Raw genomic sequence first — 22854 nt, 5'->3', positions numbered from 1 at the left:
CGGGCCTCTCACTATCGTGGCCTCTCTTGTTGCGGAGCACAGGCTCCAGACGCGCAGGCTCAGTAGTTGTGGCTCATGGGCCTAGTTGCTCCGCGGCATGTGGGATCCTCCCAGACCAGGGCCCGAACCCGTGTCCCCTGCATTAGCAGGCAGATTCTCAACCATTGCGCTACCAGGGAAGCCCAGAAAGGAATATTTTATTCATCTTTGAAACTCCAGTGTCCGGCCTATGTTTGTTCCATAATATGTGTTTAAAAATACTTTTTGAAAAACAAACAGAAAAACCTGACTACTGAAAAAAATAATACTTTTTGAATTGATGATCCAGATATTATTATAATCTATAACAGCCTTTTTGACCTATAATATACATTTTCTTGGTCAGGAGAGGCTGGAAATGTGGTTTTATGATACATTTGAGTAGATATGTAAGAAGCCATCAGCTGTTTTCAAAATTGTTTGAAAGCTTAGTGGAAGATGGTGTTTTTAGCTTAAGAATTTCAAAGTATTAGAAAATCTTGTATTAATACAAATGTTAGATGGTGTGTGAAAGAAACTTGGAGTAAAATTTTACCATGAGGCAATGTTTAGTGGTTAAAATTTGATTTGGAGTCAGACAGACCCGGATTTGAATTCTGTCTCTGGCGCAGTCACTGACTAGGAAGTGAGGGAATGGATTTTCTGCGCACATATGGGGGAAGAGCATTCTAGTGAGAGGGAGCAGCAGGTGCAGGGTCCTGAGATGTTTGAAGAACAGCAAGGAGGCCATTGTGGCTGGAATGGTGGCGCAAGGAGAAGAGTTCTAAGAGGTGAGATGAGAGGGAGAGCAGAAGGTTATATCAAGGAGGGCCTTGCAGGTCATTGGAAAGACTTGGGCTTTTGCTGTGAGTCCGCTGGAAAGATGTTGGAAAGTTTTGAGCGGAGACATAGTAACAAGATCTGATTTTCATGACTGCTTGGATCAGGGTGATAGGGGTTAAGATGGTAGAAAGTGGTTTAGAGCTTAGGTATGTTGGGTTTTAGGTTTACGATTACCAAGTATAGTATACATTGCTTTGTGAGAATCACACTGCGAGGTTCAAGCAAAGCCACATATGTGGCTATTGAAGTAATTTTGCCTGTTAAGAAAACTACCAAGTCCCTAGGGTGTGTGGGCAATGGGTAGAGAATCAAAGCCTTCCTGTTTGCCTGCATTTGTCCTTGGCTTCACTAATTGTGCTCTCTCTTCTTGCATCAGTATTGTTCCAGCTACCACTTACGAACTGTGACTGCCCAGATGGGCAAAAGTTTTAATCCGCTCTGTTAATTCTTGATCAACTGATAGTAGCTATCTATGAGATGTCGTATCTGGGCTTTTGACAGAATGCCGTAATTTCGTAGGCCATTGATAAGAGGATAGGAGAGGGCCAGGTAAACTTGATTATGTATTTATTGGTTCCATTAACCTCCCTGAGCTCTAGGTTTAACTTCCATTTGTTTGTTTTGTTTTTTTAAATTTTTGTTTTTATTGGACAGCTTCACATTTTCTAGGCATCTCAAATTCTACATGATCTTTGAATCTTCTCCAAATTAGAAGGAGAAAATCAGTGATGGTCAATGTATATGAACTAAACTCTCCAGAATAAATGAGGTGATAATAATTACCATTTCCTGAGTTCTGCTGTAGGCCAGGAACTGCTAAGTGCTTTAGGTAGATGTTACATTCAGTTGTTGTCTTTTGAGGGGAGAAGGGAGGAGAAAGGGGGATATCGATCCTCTTGGAAAGAAAAGCTTCAAGCTTGTTTCCCTATTATCTTTCCTCCAAATACTTTATGATAATAGGTTATTTGATTAAAAATCATGTTTAATTAGAATTCGATGGCTTTTAAAAGACATTTACTGACACTCAACGTGTTTGTATTTGTAGGAGCTGACTGAGGCTCTGGAGCAGAAACCAGATGATGCACAGTATTACTGTCAAAGAGCTTATTGTCACATTCTTCTTGGGAATTACTGTGGTAACTTTTCTTACAAAGTATATTGTCTCTATAAGTTACTTACAAATTTTGCCTAAGATGCAATGAATCAAATAAAATAAAGGTTATCTTCCAGGATTTTTAACTTGGTCTTTCATACAAGGTGAAGTAGCCGAAATGTGACAAACATTATGTTGAGCATCACCCATTTAAATTTTATGGTTGTCCATTCTTCTTCAGTGGGTGTAGAATTTGTACAGATATCATTCATGGGTACTGGATATGCTAACAAAGAATAACATCAAATTTACTATTTTACAAAGTATTTAAATGAATTCCCTTGTTTTTTTTTTTTTTTTTTTTTTTTTTTTTTGGTACGCGGGCGTCTCACTGCTGTGGCCTCTCCCGCTGCGGAGCACAGGCTCCGGACGCGCAGGCTCAGCGGCCATGGCTCACGGGCCCAGCCGCTCCGCGGCATGTGGGATCTTCCCGGACCGGGGCACGAGCCCGTGTCCCCTGCATCGGCAGGCGGACTCTCAACCACTGCGCCACCGGGGAAGCCCTCCCTTGTTTTATTTTTTAAAAAAAGAATGTATTTCTATATTCTGTAATTTTAATTATCTGGATAGATAATCTGAGTAGGGAGAAATTAAATACCTTGAGTCAGATTACATAAATGATGTTAATGAGAAAATTAGATGAACTTTGTGATACAGAGCTTTATTCATTGCCTGAGGCGCTTTAAGAAGGAAGCTAAATTTTAGGTCATTAGGAAGGTATGAGGGTAATTTTATTTTGGATTAACTTTTCCTAATTTAAAATCATTTGTCCATTCCACCAGCTTGAAAACTTAAAAGTCAGAGGTTAATTCAAATTCTGTGTGTAGTATTTGTTAGGATCCATAAGTAACTGATGAAAAAAACCATTTTTTTTCATATGCAGATGCTGTTGCTGATGCAAAGAAATCTCTTGAACTTAATCCAAATAGTTCCATTGCTCTGCTGAGAAAGGGGTATGCAGTAACTACTCTTCTTGCTGGGTCTGGACTATAGTTTCTTGAATGAATTAATTGTAAGCTTTATATAAATAGTAAATTCTGTATTTATACATTTTATAGCTGAATAGGATTCAATTTTAGGTATATTTTATACTTTTATTGTAGTATAGTTAGTATATATATATATAGTTTAAAATAGCGATGGTTGAAGTAACTGCAAAGTCTAGATGAAACTCTTGGATTTCACATCCCTTTTTTGCTTCATCATTTGGAATTTACTGTATTTAACTGACTAGAGAACATTTATTCCTTACCCAAGCTGGACAGGCTACATTTAATGAGGACTCTGTTATCTATGTACTTTATATCCCAGTTTGTTTCTGTTGATAAGTGTGACTTTATTCTTTAAGAATCAGAAACGTCTTTAATTCCTTAATATAACTATATTTTGGAATAAGCAAGTATATGCAATTAAAATCAAGAAATTCCTTCTGAAGTGAGTTCCAAAATTGGATTTTAATGGGAATTATACTAGATATTATAGTAGAGTATTTTAGGAAATCTCTTGGCTGGCTTATTAACTAAACTTAAATTTTTTCTTTCAGTAGTAGGGCAAATAGTTTTTTTTTAATTATTTAGAAAGAAGGCTGTTTTTCATGATCTCATGTGTGTGTATTTATTTTTAATATGTTCATGCAGGATATGTGAATACCATGAAAAAAACTATGCTGCTGCTCTAGAAGCGTTTACAGAAGGACAGAAATTAGATAGTAAGTATTAGAATTATATGTAAGTACACTAATCCATTATATCTATGTGTCTTAAATATCATAGCTGAATTTTGTTAGTGTAATCTCAAGTTAATTATAGAAACCCAGGTTTTTTCTCTTCTTAATGACATTTCGTGTTGATTGCAGAATTTGAATTTACTTAAAAATTGATTAAATTGGCCTTTCTTTAGCACTTAAATCACAGATAAACTATCATCAGAAGCAGAAAACTATATAAACACTTAGTGTGCTCCCAGGTACTTAGTCTGGCTTTATTTTTTTTCTAATGGATAAGTGAAAGTTTAATTTGCTCTCACATTCAGAAGTCTATTTAAGTTATTATCCAGATTGCTGAGATAAGGAAATCTTACAATGAAAATTTTTATTGAGACATGAAGTGTTAAGTTTAGGGTAAAGTATGATAGGGTATTGAAGAAATATGGAGGTTTGAGAGTATTGTGAGTTTCTAATATCACCTTTTTGAGAGAAATAGATGAAAATTATCACAGCAGTATAGATATCTGTGCGTAATATATAGAAATTGTAAGAGCCAAGTATCAAAAACTCTGCGGAGTACAAAAAGGTTGTAAGTAATCTCATAGATAGTTACAGACTACCTAATCCTAATTGTGTACTATCATTTTATCTTCATCTTATGATAGAGTGTTATCACAATTCTCTAAAGCAGTAGCTCCTAACTGGGAATGGTTTTGCCCTATGGGGGACATGGAGCAGGCTTCCGTGGTTGTGGCTCATGGGCTCTAGAGCTCAGGCTCAGTAGTCGTGGCACACGGGCTTAGTTGCTCCATGGCATGTGGGATCTTCCCGGACCAGGGATCGAACCCGTGTCCCCTGCATTGGCAGGCAGATAAAATTGATTTTTTTAAAATCAGAATTCTTCAGGATGAACAAGTAAATATTAAATCTAACTAATACGTTTAATATTAGGATAGCTATAAACTCTGTTAGGACAGATATTTTTGTCTAATTCACTGTTGCATCCACAGTGCCTAGAATAGTGTTTGGAACATAGGTATTCAGTAATTATTTGTTGAATGAATATGTTAGGTTGTGCAGATGAGTGATGTTACAGTCAGTTTGTTCTTTCTAGGTGCAGGTGCTGATTTCATTGTCTGGATTAAAAGATGTCAAGAAGCTCAGAATGGTAAGTATTCAGGTTTCCCATGGTCTTTCCGTTTAAAAAGAAGTAAATGTTTGACTTTTTTTTGTTTTGAACTTTATAACTTATAACTTAAGTAGTGGGTGTTCTCTTAGGTTGGGCTTTCCCGAGGTATTTTGATTTTTTACCTCATTCGTTATGTTGAAAGGGAAATTTGGATGGATTTGTTTTGCAGTGATATTACTGGTAAGAAATTACTGGGGAGTCTCAAGTGACTCCAGGATGCAAAGTTAAACCACTTTCCCTTATTAGGTATGCATGGAGAATTGGTTTGCTTAATCAGTATGTTTGTGCCATGGAAATCATATATATATAATTTTGCCTATACATGTACTGTTACCTGAAAATGTTTCCTTTTTATGTTTTTAATAGGATCACAGCCCGAGGTGGTAAGTCCAAAGGTTTTATCCTTCGTGTTTATTTATCTATCTATTTATTTATCTATTTATTTATCTATTGATTGATTGATTGATTGATTGATTGCTGTGTTGGGTCTTCGTTTCTGTGCAAGGGCTTTCTCCAGTTGTGGCAAACTGGGGCCACTTCATCGCGGTGTGCAGGCCTCTCACTGTCGCGGCCTCTCCTGTTGCGGAGCACAGGCTCCAGATGCGCAGGCTCAGTAGTTGTGGCTCACGGGCCTAGCTGCTCTGCATCATGTGGGATCTTCCCGGACTGGGGCACGAACCCATGTCCCCTGCATTTTCAGGTGGATTCTTAACTGCTGCGCCACCAGGGAAGCCCCTATCCTTTGTGTTTTTACTTAATTATATTATTACTAAATATATTTGAGGCTGGACTCGGAATGAGCTTTCTGTCAGTTACATATCTCTCCAGGGCAGTTTTACTTATTTTCTTCCTCCAAACGCCGTCTCTTCCCTTCTTATTTAGGGACAACTTAGAGGCCACCATTGACCCAGGGCAAGTTCTTTAGATTTACAGTCTGAACTGGCACACGTAGTTTAGGAAAGTTTGGACTGGTTAAGAGTCACTTTGTTTCTCAGTGGTCAGTGTAGAATGTTTGTTGCAGAGAGGCCAGCCATAAATGGTGTAAGACAATATCAGGAAGGCACCATGGAAATAGTGCTTCATATGTTTTTTCCAGAGCAGTTTGATGCCATTGTTAAGCCTGAGGGTTATACTATAGTCTTAAAAATGTTTTTTTAAATGTTATTGTTATTTTCAGCTTAGAGAGTTACTGAATCTTGGAACTGGACATTTTATATGTAACGTTTTCCAAACATATCTTCAGAAATTTTTCTGTTTTTTATCCTTCTTTTATTTTAGAAGAAAAACGGTTTTTTGAAATTGAAACTCATAAAATTTTAAAAATGCTGAGTAACAGGGGGATCAGCTCGGTGCTTTGTGACCACCTAGAGGGGTGGGATAGGGAGGATTGGAGGGAGGGAGATGCAAGAGGGAAGAGATATGGGGACATGTATATGTATAACTGATTCACTTTGTTATAAAGCAGAAACTAACATACCATTGTAAAGCAATTATACTCCAATAAAGATGTTAAAAAAAATAAAATAAAACAACAACTGAGTATTCTAATTCCTGTGAAGATGAGTCTTATTTAACAATTATGGATACCATGCTCTGTAGGAAGTTTTCATGTAGTTATTCCATATCAAAGTAACTATAACACTGGGTAAATTAATAATACATGGATTTTTAATATGCAGTTACTAAACTAACTTGTAAAAATCTTTCTCTTTTAACTTGTCAAAATCAGTCTGCATCCCAGAGGACTTATCAGTCAAAAATCAAGTAAGTGTTTGTTTTTCATAATGCGTGATAAATAAGCCTAAAGGGAAAAAACCCTGTTGTTTAATAGTAAGCAAGTCCTTACCTGTGATTTAAGTATTTCTTAGTTTATAAAAGAAATCATATTAAAACCTTGAAAAACTAATTGTAAGACTGTTAACTGATTTGAATTACTGTTTATATTAAGGTTAAAATCAAATGAATTGCCAGTTAAAACTTACTTCACCTGATTCCACGTCACCTTTCCATGTATTAAAGAGAGCCTCTTCCATTTAAGTTATTGCTGTTACCTAGGTAAATAAGTTAGTAGACTTGATAGAATTGTAACTCTACCTTCCTTTTATATTTGGAGTAAATTTTTCTTTCTTTTTTTTTTTTTTTTTTTTTTTTTGGAGGTACGCGGGCCTCTCACTGCCGTGGCCTCTCCCGTTGCGGAGCACAGGCTCCGGACACGCAGGCTCAGCGGCCATGGCCCACGGGCCCAGCCGCTCCACAGCACGTGGGATCCTCCCAGACCAGGGCACGAACCCGCGTCCCCTGCATCGGCAGGCGGACTCTCAACCACTGCGCCTCCAGGGAAGCCCTGGAGTAAATTTTTCATAGAATAATTCTGCATGAGTTGAAAGTCACTTGCTGAGGGCAGCAGTTACAATCATGAATAAGTATTTAGCAAGGATTTGCGTTATTTTTAGTTGTTCATTAGCTGTGTGTACAACTTGTATTCTTAGTGTAACAGAAAGAAACACAAGGCATTAATCTCAAACTTTGCATCCTGACTGAATTTCAAAGGAAAACTGTGAGACTTTTAAAGATCCAGTGCTTTTGATGTAAAATGGCTTGAAAATGTTAAAACAAAACAATTTATTTATGTTCTTCTGGGGAGATACAGGATGACTCTCCAAGTACCTAGTAAACAAGGAACTTTAGTGACAGGAGCAGGGGTAGGGTACGTAAACTTAATAATTGGAGCGTTTGGAGTATAAAATAATCCCACATTGATGTGATAAATATACCATGTATCAGGGTACTGTGCTTAGTCCTGGGAATGTGATAGTGGCAGGATAGATAAATAGTTCTGCTCTCATGGAGTTTATAATCCAGTCTAATTTGAAAGTGATGATATATTTTTAGAGCTTTCAGTGGGAAAGATACACATAATTAGAATCTCTAGGCACACTAATCTTTCCACATACTTTGAGATTGAAGGAAGGTACTGTATTTAATATTGTTCCTGGCAGAATGAGTTAAATTATTTTAATTTTAGCTGATTTGCTTCTATTCCCTGTGCTCAGGGCTGTTTGCCCTCAGCTTCAGTAAAGAGATCCTGGAATGCGGGGTCAGGTTGACCTGGGTCCAGTGTAACGCCTGCTACTGATGTGCCAATTGCCTCACCCTTCTGAGCTTACCTTTTTTTTTTTCATTTGTAAAATAGGGATGGAAGTGTTTTACTTCTTAGTATTAGGTTGAAATGAGAGGATAAAACTGTTGATGGTGTATTAGAATTGTTACCTGTTAGAATAAATTTTATCTTTAAAACTAGCTGTGCATGTGGCCTCATGCTGTGTGGTGTGGCCAAAAAAAAAAAAAAACGATTAGTTTAAGCACAACAGTATTAGAGATATGTTAGAACCTAGAAAATTATGTAAGTATTTATTAAATCCACTGGAGGGGTTTTGGACATCATCGACCTTACTTTTCTCTTCTGTTAGTACAGGTCATATGAAATTAGTTACATAAAATTGTTTCTGTGAATCAACAGCTGCTTTGCTATTTTGTTCCTCAAGGTGGAGCTCTTGTTGTTCATCAGATTATATACAGTTTTTATCTTGACAAAACAAGAAACAACTTTCAGAAAATTTAAGTTCTGTTTTAAGTTTCCTTTATCTTTTTTATAGGTATGACTGGTATCAAACAGAATCTCAAGTGATCATTACACTTATGATCAAGAATGTTCAGAAGAATGATGTAAATGTGGAATTTTCAGAAAAAGAGGTTATAGTTTTTGAATTATTTTTGGTTGAGGTTAAATACTTTTATTTGTAAATATAAATATATATTGCAGAATAATCTATAGCAGTCTATTAGATATATATCATTTCTTCCTGAGATAATTTGGAAAATGCTGATGAAAATCTGAAGCATTGCTTTTCCATTTGAATCACTTTAAGTTTTGAGACAAGAGTATGTATACTGTAGGTTATAGCTAGGTGTGCATTGTTTTCTCTTTCTTTAGATTTGGAATTCAAAGCAGAATTTGGTTGACAAATATAAAAGACATTAGTAAGATACGTGCTTTGGTTACACATTTGTGTGGTGTACTTCATGAAAAAGATGCACTTAATTGTTGGGACTTATATATCTTAGAATTTAGTAATCATATTAAGTGAGTATGACTTTCAATAACTTGGTTTCTTAGCATTTAGTAGAAAACCTTGTGATAGATATTTGAGAGTTCATGGTAGAACTAGATGTTTTGCACATGACTATTTCTTTGTTGTGTATTGTATTATTTTGTTCTTGTAGATTGAGTTTCCTTGAGATTTAAATGTTCAGTATGTGTTATGAAACATACTCTGTTCTGCTACTTAATTACGTATATGAGAATTCATGCGAAGGATACCAGATTTTTAAAAGATTATTTTGGGATTCTTAAGTCTGATATTCCATAGAAAGTTTTGAAAATAATCTGCAGCAGTACTGAAGTTCTGTAATTGTAGTCAGTTTAAGTACTTTACCCTTCTTTAAATACATTTATAAAATGTGCTACTAATTTTGTGATCATTAGTTGTCCGCATTGGTGAAACTTCCCTCTGGAGAGGATTATAATTTGAAGCTGAGACTTCTTCATCCTATAATACCAGAACAGAGCACATTTAAAGTACTTTCAACAAAGGTAAGATAATTGGAAAGGGTTGTTAGTCGTAGTCTGTGATTGTGAGCTTATAGATCCTTCCAGCCACATATCTTTAAATTAAATAAGAACAATAATTTTTGAATAGTTTTTCCACCTTCCCAAATTCTAGGAAAATGGATTGTAAAAATCTAACCTCAAAAATGTTTGTATGCTTATTAAGATAGGTGTAATACTTCTCAATAAAGAGGTTTTCATAAAAGATACAGTGATCAGCATTTTTTTAAGATTTGATATTGACAGTGTCTCATGTCTTGAACTTGTCAGTTTGGTCTGTTGTGATATACAAATACTTCCCTCACACTTTCTTATGCAGTTAAAAATACAGACTACTATAAAGATGAATCTGCTTTCTTGTTTTTTAGTTAAGCTGACTTTTAGGTTACTTTGTTATGAAGGATTAATGAATAATTTAAATTGCAGTTTGAGTAAACATAATTTTTAGATTCCTTTATATTTTCAAAATGAAGTAAAAATATGCAATAGAATTAAAATTCATGGAATATATCAGCTACCAGTCAAAAGATGTAGTACGAGTAGGTAGAAGTACAATTTAGCAGGAAAAATACTAAACTGAAAATCAAAAAATCTGACTGGTTCTTTGCTTGCCCTGTTAATTTAGAGTAGTCACACATAGGACAAGATTTTCAGCATCTATAAAAATGAGAGGGATATGGACTGTGAACTCTGAAATCCTTTCATCTGTAAGATTGTATGAAGGTATATGATGAGTTAATGAGAAAGAATGATATAAATTCCATGACTACACCTTTTTTATGCATATGTCCTGCAACACAGTGTGTTATTTAACTTTTGAGTTTAGCTGTGTGGATTTTCCTATCATAGAATAGAGTCAGGGTTGGCCTGTGTCATGAAGAATGGTAACTGGGCCTGCGTGAAGAAGGGGACACCTGAAGAGGGTTGGAGCAGGAAGTAAAGAAGTAAAGAAGCAGTAGTTTTTGCATCTAGTTAAAAATGATCTGCTCACTTATCTATTTGAAATGTACAAAGTACAGAGCTGTTTACTTAAGAGGCAGAGATAGGAAACAGTTGCTTGGACAATAGAAAGTGAGAAAAAGGGTGACGTACTGTGAAGATTTTCGTCTTACTGGCCCCATCCACATTGGGTAGAATTTAATAAGATAATATTGGGTACAATAAGCACAAAACTATAACTAGATTTGAGAGGGAGATAGGTCAGAAAATTAGGAGTTTGGCATTTTTATACATCTTTCTATTGAGAGGTTGTTAATGCATGTTTTTTTGAAGTAATTTAAATTGATTTGTGTGATAGATGGCAAATAATTTAAAAACCTGTGTTACTGAGCCACCTTGTATAATGGAATAGTGTGGTTGGTGAATACACAAGTATGTGTGGCTACAATCGAGGATTTAACTAAGCAGCGTCCTGTCTTCTCTTTATTCTCCTTTGAATCTTGTGAGTGCTTATTGATTCTAACCATTCCTCAGCCCCTCTTACTGTGTTCCCAGTTTGCCTTTTTTGCTCCTTGCTCCTTTCTTTAAATGCTACATAACTACTTTCCTTTCCTGTGTAGTAGTTTGTTTATACGTACACATTTATTTCCCTTACTCTTAGTAAGTCTTCTGAAGATAAGAAGGTGTCATATTTGTGTCTCTGTATGTGCTTCAGGTAGGGTTACCAGATACAGTATAGGATGCCCAGTTAACTTTCTATTTTTATTTTTCTGAATTTTATTTTATTTATTTATTATTTATACAGCAGGTTCTTACTATCTGTTTTATACACATCACTGTGTATATGTCAATCCCAATCTCCCAATTCATCCCACCACCACCACCACCCCGCCCCCGCTTTCCCCCTTTGGTGTCCATACGTTTGTTCTCTACATCTGTGTCTTAATTTCTGCCTTGCAAACTGGTGTTCATCTGTACCATTTTTCTAGATTCCACACATATGCGTTAATATACAATATTTGTTTTTCTCTTTCTGACTTACTTCACTCTGTATGACAGTCTCTAGGTCCATCCATGTCTTTACAAATGACCCAGTTTCTTTCCTTTTTATGGCTAGTATTCCATCGGATATATGTACCACATCTTCTTTATCCATTCATCTGTCAGTGGGCATTTAGGTTGCTTCCATGACCTGGCTGTTGTAAATAGTGCTGCAGTGAACATTGGGGTGCATTTGTCTTGTCATTTTCGACGTACCGCAGTTTGTTTATTTGTTTATTTTTGAATTTATCTTTTAACATCTTTATTGGGGTATAATTGCTTTACGATGTTGTGTTAGTTTCTGCCGTATAACAAAGTGAATCAGCTATAAGTATACATATATCCCCATATCCTTTCCCTCTTGCGTCTCCCTCCCACCCTCTCTATCCCACCTCTATAGGTGGTCACAAAGCACGGAGCTGATCTCCCTATGCTATGCGGCTGCTTCCCATTAACTATTTTACATTTGGTAGTGTATATATGTCAATGCCACTCTCTCACTTCATCCCAGCTTACCCTTACCCCTCCCCGTGTCCTCAAGTTCATTCTCTATGTCTGTGTCTTTATTTCTGTCCTGCCACTAGGTTCTTCAGAAACATTTTTTTTTTTTTAGATTTCATATGTATGTGTTAGCATACGGTATTGGTTTTTCTCTTTCTGACTTCACTGCATATGACAGACTCTAGGTCCATCCACCTCACTACAAATAACTCAATTTTGTTTCTTTTAATGGCTGAGTAATATTCCATTGTATATATGTGCCACATCTTTTTTATCCATTCATTTGTTGATGGACACTTAGGTTGCTTCCATGTTCTGGCTATTGTAAACAGTGCTGCAGTGAACATTGTGGTACATGTCTCCTTTTGAATTATGGTTTTCTCAGGGTATATGCCCAGTAGTGGGATTGCTGGGTCATATGGTAGTTCTGTTTTTAGTTTTTTAAGGAACCTCCATAGTGGCTGTATCAATTTACATTCCCACCAGCAGTGCAAGAGGGTTCCCTTTTCTCCACACCCTCTCCAGCATTTGTTGTTTGTAGATTTTCTGATGATGCCCATTCATTTTGACCAGTGTGAGGTGATACTTCACTGTAGTTTTGATTTGCATTTCTCTATTAATTAGTGATGTTGAGCATCTTTTCATGTGCCTCTTGGCCATCTGTATGTCTTCTTTGGAGAAATGTCTACTTAGGTCTTCTGCCCTTTTTTCTTAATATATAAATTTAATTTTATTTATTTATTTTTGGCTGCATTGGGTCTTTGTTGCTGCGTGCAGGCTTTTTCTGGTTGTGGTGAGCGGGGGCTACTCTTCGTTGCGGTGCGTGCGCTTCTCGTTGTGGTGGCTTCTCTTGTTGTGGAGCACGGGCTCTAGGCGCGCAGGCTTCGGTAGTTGTGTGGCACGTAGGCTTAGTTGCTCTGTGGCATGTGGGATCTTCCCGGACCAGGGCTCGAACCCATGTTCCCTGCATTGGCAGGCGGATTCTTAATCACTGCACCAGCAGGGAAGCCCTTCTGCCCGTTTTTTGAGTGGGTTTGTTTTTTTAATATTGAGCTGCATGAGCTGTTTATATATTGTAGAGATTAATCCTTTGTCCGTTGATTTGTTTGCAAATATTTTCTCCCATTCTGAGGGTTGTCTTTTCGTCTTATTTATGGTTTCCTTTGCTGTGCAAAAGCTTTGAAGTTTCGTTAGGTCCCATTTGTTTATTTTTGTTTTTATTTCCATTACTCTAAGATGTGGGTCAAAAAAGATCTTGCTGTGATTTATGTGAAAGAGTATTTTTCCTATGTTTTCCTCTAAGAGTTTTATAGTGTCTGGTCTTATATTTAGGTCTTTAATCCATTTTGAGTTAATTTTTGTGTATGGTGTTAGGTAATGTTCTAATTTCATTTTTTTACATGTAGCTGTCCAGTTTTCCTAGCACCACTTATTGAAGAGACTGTCTTTTCTCCATTGTATATCCTTGCCTCCTTTGTTGTAGATTAGTTGACCATAGGTGTGTGGGTTTATCTCTGGGCTTTCTATCCTCTTCCATTGATCTATATTTCTGTTTTTGTGCCAGTACCATATTGTCTTGATTACTGTAGCTTTGTAGTATAGTCTGAAGTCAGGAAGCCTGATTACTCCAGCTCTGTTTTTCTCCATCAAGATTGCTTTGGCTATTTGGGGTCTTTTGTGTCTCCATACAGATTTTAAGATTTTTCTGCTCTAGTTCTGTAAAAAATGCCATTGGTAATTTGATAGAGATTGCATTGAATCTGTCGATTGCTTTGGGTAGTATAGTCATTTTCACAATATTGATTCTTCCAATCCAAGAACATGGTATATCTCTCCATCTGTTTTTGTCATCTTTGATTTTTTTCATCAGTGTCTTATAGTTTTCTGAGTATGGTCTTTTACCTCCTTAGGTAGGTTTATTCCTAGGTATTTTATTCTATTTTGTTGCAATGGTGAATGGGATTGTGTCCTTAATTTCTTTCTGATCTTTCGTTGTTAGTGTATAGGAATGCAAGAGATTTCTGTGCATTAATTTTGTATCCTGCAACTTTACCAAATTCATTGATTAGCTCTAGTGGTTTTCTGGTGGCATCTTTAGGATTCTCTATGTATAGTATCGTGTAATTTGCAAACAATGACAGTTTTACTTTTTCTTTTCCAATTTGTATTCCTTTTATTTCTTTTTCTTCTCTGATTGCCGTGGCTAGGACTTCCAAAACTGTGTTGAATAATAGTGGCAAGAGAGAACATCCTTGTCTTGTTCCTGATCTTAGATCCTGATCTTAGAGGAAATGCTTTCAATTTTTCACCATTGAGAATGATGTTTGCTGTGTGTTTGTCATATATGGCCTTTATTATGTTGAGGTAGGTTCCCTCTCTGCCCACTTTCTGGAGAGTTTTTATCATAAATGGGTGTTGAATTTTGTCAGAAGCTTTTTCTGCATCTATTGAGATGATCATGTGGTTTTCATTCTTCAGTTTGTTAATATGGTGTATTAATTTGCCTCTACTGAAGAATCCTTGCATCCATGGGATAAGTCCCACTTGATCATGGTGTATGATCCTTTTAATGTGTTGTTAGATTCTGTTTGCTAGTATTTTGTTGAGGATTTTTGCATCTATATTTATCACTGATACTGGTCTGAAATTTTCTTTTTTTGTAGTATCTGTCTGGTTTTGGTATCAGGGTGATGGTGGCCTCAAAGAATGAGTTTGGGAGTGTTCCTTCCTCTGCAACTTTTTGGAAGAGTGTGAGAAGGATGGGTGTTAGCTCTTCTCTAAATGTTTGGTAGAATTCACCTGTGAAGCCATCTGGTCCTGGACTTCTGTTTATGGGAAGATTTTTAATCACAGTTTCAATTTCATTACTTGTGATTGGTCTGTTCATATTTTGTATTTCTTCCTGGTTCAGTCTTGGAAAGTTATACCTTTCTAAGAATTTGTCCATTTCTTCCAAGTTGTCCATTTTATTGGCCTAGAGTTGCTTGTAGTAATCTCTTATGATGCTTTGTATTTCTGTGGTGTCCATTGTAACTTCTTTTATATTTATGATTCTTATTGATTTGAGTCCTCTCCCTCTTTTTCTTGATGAGTCTGGCTAAAGGTTTCTCAATTTCATTTATGTCCTCAAAGAAACAGCTTTTAGTTTTATTGATCTTTGCTGTTGTTTTCTTTGTTTCTATTTCATTTATTTCTACTCTGATCTTTATGATTTTTTGCTTCTACTAACTTTGGGTTTTGTTTGTTCTTCTTTCTCTAGTTCCTTTAGGTGTAAGTTTAGATTTTTTATTTGAGATTTTTCTTGTTTCTGGAGGTAGGATTGTACTGCTGTAAACTTCCCTCTTAGAATTGCTTTTGCCACATCCCATGTGTTTGTGTTTTTTACCTTTTTTTCTCTGTAATTGACTTCTAATCTCATAGCGTTGTGGTCAGAAAAGATGCTTGATATGATTTCAGTTTTCTTAAATTTACCAAGGCTTGATTTGTGACCCAGGATGTGGTCTATCCTGGAGAATGTTCCATGCACACTTGAGAAGAAAGTGTAATCTGTTCTCAGATAGAATGTCCTATAAACATCAATTAAATCTGTCTGGTCTCTTGTGTCACTTAAAGCTTGTGTTTCCTTATTAATTTTCTGTCTGGATTATCTGTCCATTGGTGTAAGTGAGGTGTTAAGGTCCCCCACTATTATTGTATTACTGTCAATTTTCTGTTTTATAGCTGTTAGCATTTGCCTTATGTATTGAGGTGCACCTTTGTTGGGTACATATATATTTATAATTGTTATATCTTCATTTTGCATTAATCCCTTAATCATTAGGTAGTGTCCTTTCTTGTCTCTTGTAACATTCTTTATTTTAAAGTCTATTTTATCTGATATGAGTATTGCTGCTCCAGCTTTCTTTTGATTTCCATTTGCATGGAATATCTTTTTCCATCCTCTCACTTTCAGTCTGTATGTGTCCCTAGGTCTGAAGTGGATCTCTTGTAGACAGCATATATGTGGGTCTTGTGTTTGTATCCTTTCAGCAAGCCTGTGTCTTTTGGTTGGAGCATTTAATCCATTCACGTTTAAGGTAATTATCAATATGTGTGTTCCTGTTACCATGTTTTTAATTGTTTTGAGTTTGTTTTTGTAGGTTCTTTTCTTCTCTTGTGTTTCCCACTTAGAGAAGTTCCTTTAGCATTTGTTGTAGAGCTGGTTTGGTGGTGCTGGATTCTCTTAGCTTCTCCTTGTCTGTAAAGCTTTTGATTTCTCTGTCAAATCTGAATGAGATCCTTTCTGGGTAGAGTAATCTTGATTGTAGGTTCTTCCCTTTCATCACTTTAAATATATCGTTCCACTTCCTTCTGGCTTGTAGATTTTCTGCTGAGAAATCAGTGTTAACATTATGGGAGCTCCCTTGTATGTTATTTGTTGTTTTTCCCTTGTTGCTTTTAATAATTTTTCTTTGTCTTTAATTGTTGTCATTTCGACTACTATATGTCTCAGCCTGTTTCTCCTTGGGTTTATCCTGCCTGGGACTCTCTGAGCTTCCTGGACTTGGGTGGCTATTTCCTTTCCTATGTTAGGGAAGTTTTCAACTATAATCTCTTCAAATATTTTCTTGGGTCCTTTCTCTCTCTCCTCCTTCTGAGACCTCTATAATGTCAATGTTGGTGCATTTAATGTTGTCCCAGAGGTCTCTTAATCTGTCTTCATTTCTTTTCATTCTTCTTTCTTTATTCTGTTCAGCAGCAGTGAATTCCACCTTTCTGTCTTCCAGGTCACTTATCCATTCTTCTGCCTCAGTTATTCTGCTATTGGTTCCTTCTAGTGTATTTTTCATTTCAATTATTGTATTGTTCATCTCTGTTTGTGTGTTCTTTAATACTTCTAGGTGTTTGTTCTTTAACTCTTCAGGGTCTTTGTTAAACATTTCTTGCATCTTCTCTATCTTTGCCTCCATTCTTTTTCCGAGGTCCTGTATCATCTTCACTCTCATTATTCTGAATTCTTTTTCTGGAAGGTTGCCTATCTCCACTTCATTTAGTTGTTTTTCTGGGGTTTTATTTTGTTCCTTCATCTGGTACATAGTCCTCTGCCTTTTTATTTTGTCTGTCTTTCTGTGATTATGGTTTTCATTCCACAGGCTGCAGGATTGTAGTTCTTTTTGCTTCTGCTGTCTTCCCTGTGGTGGATGAGGCTATCTAATAGGCTTGTGCAAGCTTCCTGATAGGAGGGACTGGTGGTGGGTAGAGCTGGGTGTTACTTTGGTGGGCAGAGCTCAGTAAAACTTTAAACCACTTGTCTGCTGATGGGTGGAGCTGGGTTCTCTCCCTGTTGGTTGTTTGGCCTGAGGCAACCCAGCACTGGAGCCTACCTGGCTCTTTGGTGGGGCTAATGGCAGACTCTGGGAGTGCTCACACCTAGGAGTACTTCCCAGAACTTCTGCTGCGAGTGTCCTTGTCCCGTGGTGAGCCACGTCTGCCCCCTGCCTCTGCCGGAGACCCTGCAATACTAGCAGGTAGGTCTGGTTCAGTTTCCTGTGGGGTCACTGCTCCTTCCCCCTGGGTCCTGGTGGGCACACTACTTTGTGTGTGCCCTCCAAGAGTGGAGTCTGTGTTTCCCCCAGTCCTGTCAAAGTCCTGCAATCAAATCCCGCTCACCTTCAAAGTCTGATTCTCTAGGAATTCCTCCCCCCGTTACTGGACCCCCAGGTTAGGAAGCCTGACGTGGGGCTCAGAACCTTCACTCCAGTGGGTGGACTTCCGTGGTATAAGTGTTCTTCAGTTTGTGAGTCACCCACCCAGTGGTTATGGGATTTGATTTTATTATGATTGTGCCCCTCCTACCATCTCATTGCATCTTCTCCTTTGTCTTTGGATGTGGGGTATCTTTTTTTGGTTAGTTCCAGTGTCTTCCTGTCGATGATTGTTCAGCAGTTGGTTGTGATTATGGTGCTCTTGCAAGAGGAATTCGCAAGACACAGTTCTTTTCTTTTTTCTTTTCCTTTGTGCTTCCTCTAGTTTCACTTGTTCACAGGGTGCTTCATGCAGAGGCCTCACACCCGGCACTTCACATCAGTGACTAGTGAGAAATGGCTGATCTGACACTGCAGCTTGGTGGGCTGGCAATCAGTGAATAATTTTTAAATATAAGTATGTTTCATTTGCTAAATTTGGCAACCTTAGCCCTATGCACTGTTTGTAGTGAGTGGGTGGTCAGTAATTGTTCAGAGAATGAATTTATATTGGATTCTGATGTTGGCCTTATGAAGTTGGCAGGGTGTAGTATTTTCCTTCTTAGTTTTACAGGTGAAAAGAAATTGAGGTTCATGGACTTAAAATGCCTTCCCCAAGTTCACAAGTTACTAAATTGTTCAGTGTGGCCCAGGAAAAATACTTATCCTTCTGTAAAGCAGTTGCTTCTTTTCATAGGTTTTTCTGTCTGGACTAAAGAATTTATATTTGTAGGATATATTCGGGAGGATGATTATTTTTATTGTCCTAACCCAAAGTAATACATATTTATTTGTTAAACTACCAGTTTTTAAGCTGTGTTTTATGGGAAACAAATGGAAAGAATTGTACTTAATTATATCTTAATGGAAATGATGAAATTTTTGAATCTTTTTATACAGCAGAGGGAGACAATGTTAAAATACTGAAAGTCTTTCTCTGGGTTACTGAGTCTTGTTTAGTGATGACACTAAAAGGGAAAAATAGTAATTTGCTTTTCATACGTTTGCAGGTGTCTTGAATCATTTATGTGGTTGGATAAAAGGGTGCATTTTGCTTGGGAAAATATTCCTGAAATTAGAGATTCTGTAAAATCTGTGGTTTAAAAGGGCTATTTCTTTGCCTTTTGAGAATCCTGTTTTCTTTCTCACCTTCAAATATGCATGTTGCATATTTATGTATAACCATTGGTTAAGTGTTATTAATTCAAATGAAATATAATTTGCAGTGAAAAGAGGAAGAGGTAGTATCCTTAAGATACTGAAATAGCATTTCTTAACTAAATTTTTTTAGGGGGGGGGCGGTGCCACACTGCTCAGCTTGCAGGATCTTAATTCCCTGACCAGGGATTGAACCTGGGCCCCAGCAGTGAAAGTGCTGAGTCCTAACCACTGGACTGCCGGGAATTCCCTTAATTAAATGTTTTACAGTGTAATATGTAATATGTTTTTCTTAGTCAGAATTCATATTTTTTTAGTACCTTTGATAGTTATTTCTACGTTCTACTGAATACCAGCTTACACATCTGCCTATTAATCCATTTTTTTATTAAGAAACTGTAATGGTTCTTTTATTTCATTTTGTTAATATCATGGCAATATTCTCATCACAATCACAGGATTATAACTTCAGTAACAGCTATGCTGTGAAATATTCATTTTAAAGATTAATATTCACTCCCTGTAAGAAAAAATTAGAATTCTCAGAATCCTTTGGAGTAAATTTGCCCTTGTGGAAATGTTCTTGTGTTCCTATTTTTAGTCAAAGTAATTTCTTTTGTATTATATCAATATAAAATATGAAGGCTTTTAACTGAAATTGTGGGAAATAAAAATGTGTGTCTTAGAGAAAAAGAGCCCCCTTCTGCCTTCTTAACCCACTAAAATTTGAGAAGTTTTAACATTCCTTTTCTTGATATTCATAGAAGAATCTTAATGATGATATAATGGGGTTGGAGGTGTCCCGGCAGGATACCACTGCTTTTTTAAACACACAGATGTGTGTGGGGTTTTGGATTATTGTTTTGTTATGCCTTTTTGATACGGTTGTGGTAATAGGGGTTTTTTTGTTGTTGTTGTTGTTTGTGTTTTTAAGTAACTTTAGTTGCTGATATCCACAAGTTGTAGAGCTGCCTTTTCTATTAATGTATATACATTTATTTTCAAAAGAAAAGGATTTTACTGTCCATACTGTCTGTATCTGTCTTGTTAAACTTATTCATTATGGGTATTTTTTTATGCCCTTAGATGTTTTACAGCAAAGTACTTCATGATAGGCATTTACTGTAGCTTTTTTAGCCATGCCATGTTGTTTGACCTTTGGAGAATTACAGTAGGTAACTGTTTTGATTGCTGTGTATTATCCCATGTAATCCTCACAGTTACTGCATGGTGTAGGTATTGTTATTACCTTTTTACAGGTATGGAAACTGAACTTAGAGATGTAAGATAATGTGCCTAGATTTTCAGCTAATTGTAACAATGATGAAGATATTCATAATAGCATTCAGTTGTTACTTGCCAGACACAATGCTATATTGTTTTCATATGTGGTTTTATTTAATCCTCAAAAGAATCCTAAGTGAGGTAGACCCTATTAATCCCATTTTACAAGCGAAACTGAGGCTCAGTGTGATTAGTCATACATCCAGCAAGTGGCACCTATTTGTGACTCTTTTGGAATTACACAACTGACTGTTTTTGACTTGTCCTCAACCTCTGCTTATTTCTGAGGAAATAAAATAAGCAAAACTTCTAGCAGAAAAAGACACTTCCAGCAGGTTACTCTATTCATTGGCTCTCTCATCTCTAAAATATAGGTGGTTTTCTCCTCTCACTTTCTGTTAAGTGAGATGATATATATGAAGCACTTAGTACATGGGGTATGTAATAAGTGCTCAGTAAATATTACTGCTATTATTTCATACTGATGATTTAGATTTTTATTCAGGTTGTAAAAGCAATAAATGCATATCATAGAAAATTTGGAAAAATATAAGTGAGCTGAGAATGTAATCACTCAGTCTCATTACTGATGACATTTTGGCATACTTCCTTCCAGATAATTAGATATTTCCCAAAACTTAGGTCTGTCACTACAGATGATGGATGCTGGAATTTTTTGTTTATGGGAATGTGTCTTCTGATTGATTTCTTCAAGAAGAATAGAGGTGGTGGTCTTATGCACCAGCACAGTGCCTGGCTCACAGTAGGTACTCAGTAAATACTTGAACTGAGCTTCTAGAACTTTGGAGAAGTTTATTCAGTTCCTCTTCATTCATTACCATCTTTTGCATTAAAAACAATTATAAAATGATTTGAGTGTAAAAATAAAGACAGTAGATGTGCAGTCTGGCCTCAGGGAAGACTGAGCTATTCTAATATTGGACAGAGGGTTTTGATACTGTAATTAAATGTGCAAAGAGCTGAGTGAGAGAATACTGGAAAAGCTGCATTCTAGAGATCAGGAAACACTTATTTATTGACTGCAGGCTTGAAACAGATGGTTCCCAAATGTTTGCCAGAAAAAAAAGTTTACCAGTAAACTGCACAGCCCTCTAGTCTCTGGGAAAGATTCCTTCACCATCAATTTGTAGTAGTAAGTGGGAGGTCACTTACCTCTTTTTAAGAAAGTGGTGTCTGGAAGAGCCATGATCCTTTAGCAGTATGGCTTTTCTTTAAACCTGAAGTTCCATTCATTGGAAAAAATTAAACTGTCTGCTGTGCAAAGGAGACCTTAGAAGTGGGTGGTAGTACACATAATATTGAAAACTGACAACCCAACAAAAGAGGGATTCTTATTAGTAGTTTGTGAATACTGCTTTGGGATATTATGGCACATTGAAAGCCTTCCCTGTGCATATGAGAGCAACATTCAAGCAAACTACCAAAGATTTTTTTTTTTAATTGGAGTACAGTTGCTTTACAAAGCTGTGTTCATTTCTACTGTACAGCAAAGTGAATCAGCTATACATATTCATATATCCCTTCATTTTTGGATTTCCTTCCCATTTAATTTAGGTCACCACAGAGCACTGAGTAGAGTTCTCTGTGCTATACAGTAGGTTCTCATTAGTTATAAACTACCAAAGTTTTAAGTTAACTTTTAAATTATTTTTGACTTAAATAAAAATAGAATGGCTGATTAATGGTCCCAGTAAAAATATCTGAAATTGTACTGGTGGTAATTTGAGAAGTATCTGTCAGAATCATTTTTAAAAGCATATATAAGCATTAAAAGTGAAGTAGGTGTAAAAAGGAATTCATAGAATATTAGTCTCACCCCTTTTACCTTTTAAAAAAGCTGTTTTAAATGGTTTATTATGTGTACCTCTTTTAATGAATGGATTCAGTATAATTTCAAGTTCAGGTCAGCATGTCTCTGTTGAAACAGGTTGTGACTTAGGGCTTTGGCTTTATAAAGCCTCTTTGTTCATAGTGCACAATTATTTAGGTTATAGAGGCTTTCAGAGATGTGAGTGCCCTTCATGTGAAACAAGGGACTTTTTATAGATGGTGCTTAGCTCCGGAACACGTGTGGATATAGGGTGCCCCGTGGCTGAGGTTAGTTAAGGATAGTTTGGATGTACACGCTGTTTGTGAGGTCTTCATTTCTGGATGAGTTGAAAATTAAAGGAGCAAGATGCAGTTTTAAATTTTAGTATAATATTAATTGTCCTTTTCAGTAACTATTTCTGTGTCATTGCCAGCTGTTGGATTTCTGACCCTTTTTGATAAATATCCCAGCAGTGACAGCTTAAAATAATCAGAGTACTTTCACTTAATACTGTGTATGAAAAAATATTGATAGTATTTTACTTTATAAAAGTTAATCATAGTTCATTTTAGGGAATTCTGGAGATCCTTTTAAATGTTTGATTTTATTTATGTAGAATTTAAACATGTAAATTACATTAAAAATGCTCATTGTTTTGCCCCTTTTCTAGTGAGATTTGTTCCCTGTTTTTCTCATGAAAACATTTTTTGTTACATTTCTATGTGTCTTAAGAAAATACCCTTCCATTCCATCACTTCATATCTGACTGAAAATATTGGCAGATTTCTTTTAGTGTTTTG

At 36.4% G+C, this 22854-nt stretch overlaps 1 protein-coding gene across 2 annotated transcripts in view; it reads left to right on the top strand.

Annotated features, from left to right (window-relative positions):
- Positions 1-22854, top strand: part of SUGT1 (SGT1 homolog, MIS12 kinetochore complex assembly cochaperone) — a gene marked incomplete at its 5' end in the record, with an annotated part of 44303 nt that overhangs the window by 5130 nt on the left and 16319 nt on the right. Inside the window, 8 exons of one of the 2 annotated variants that reach the window (XM_079721678.1) lie at positions 1907-1997; positions 2898-2967; positions 3652-3722; positions 4834-4887; positions 5275-5291; positions 6638-6672; positions 8565-8661; positions 9455-9562. In XM_079721678.1, coding sequence (XP_079577804.1) covers positions 1907-1997; positions 2898-2967; positions 3652-3722; positions 4834-4887; positions 5275-5291; positions 6638-6672; positions 8565-8661; positions 9455-9562 — 543 coding nt within the window. Of the gene's footprint in view, positions 1-1906; positions 1998-2897; positions 2968-3651; positions 3723-4833; positions 4888-5274; positions 5292-6637; positions 6673-8521; positions 8662-9454; positions 9563-22854 lie in introns of both variants that reach the window. The other variant, XM_079721677.1, reaches the window with a different exon arrangement.

This window comes from Hyperoodon ampullatus (assembly GCF_949752795.1).
Source record: "Hyperoodon ampullatus genome assembly, chromosome: 16".
Lineage (NCBI taxonomy): Eukaryota > Metazoa > Chordata > Mammalia > Artiodactyla > Ziphiidae > Hyperoodon > Hyperoodon ampullatus.
This window is presented reverse-complemented; position numbering and strand designations above follow the sequence as displayed.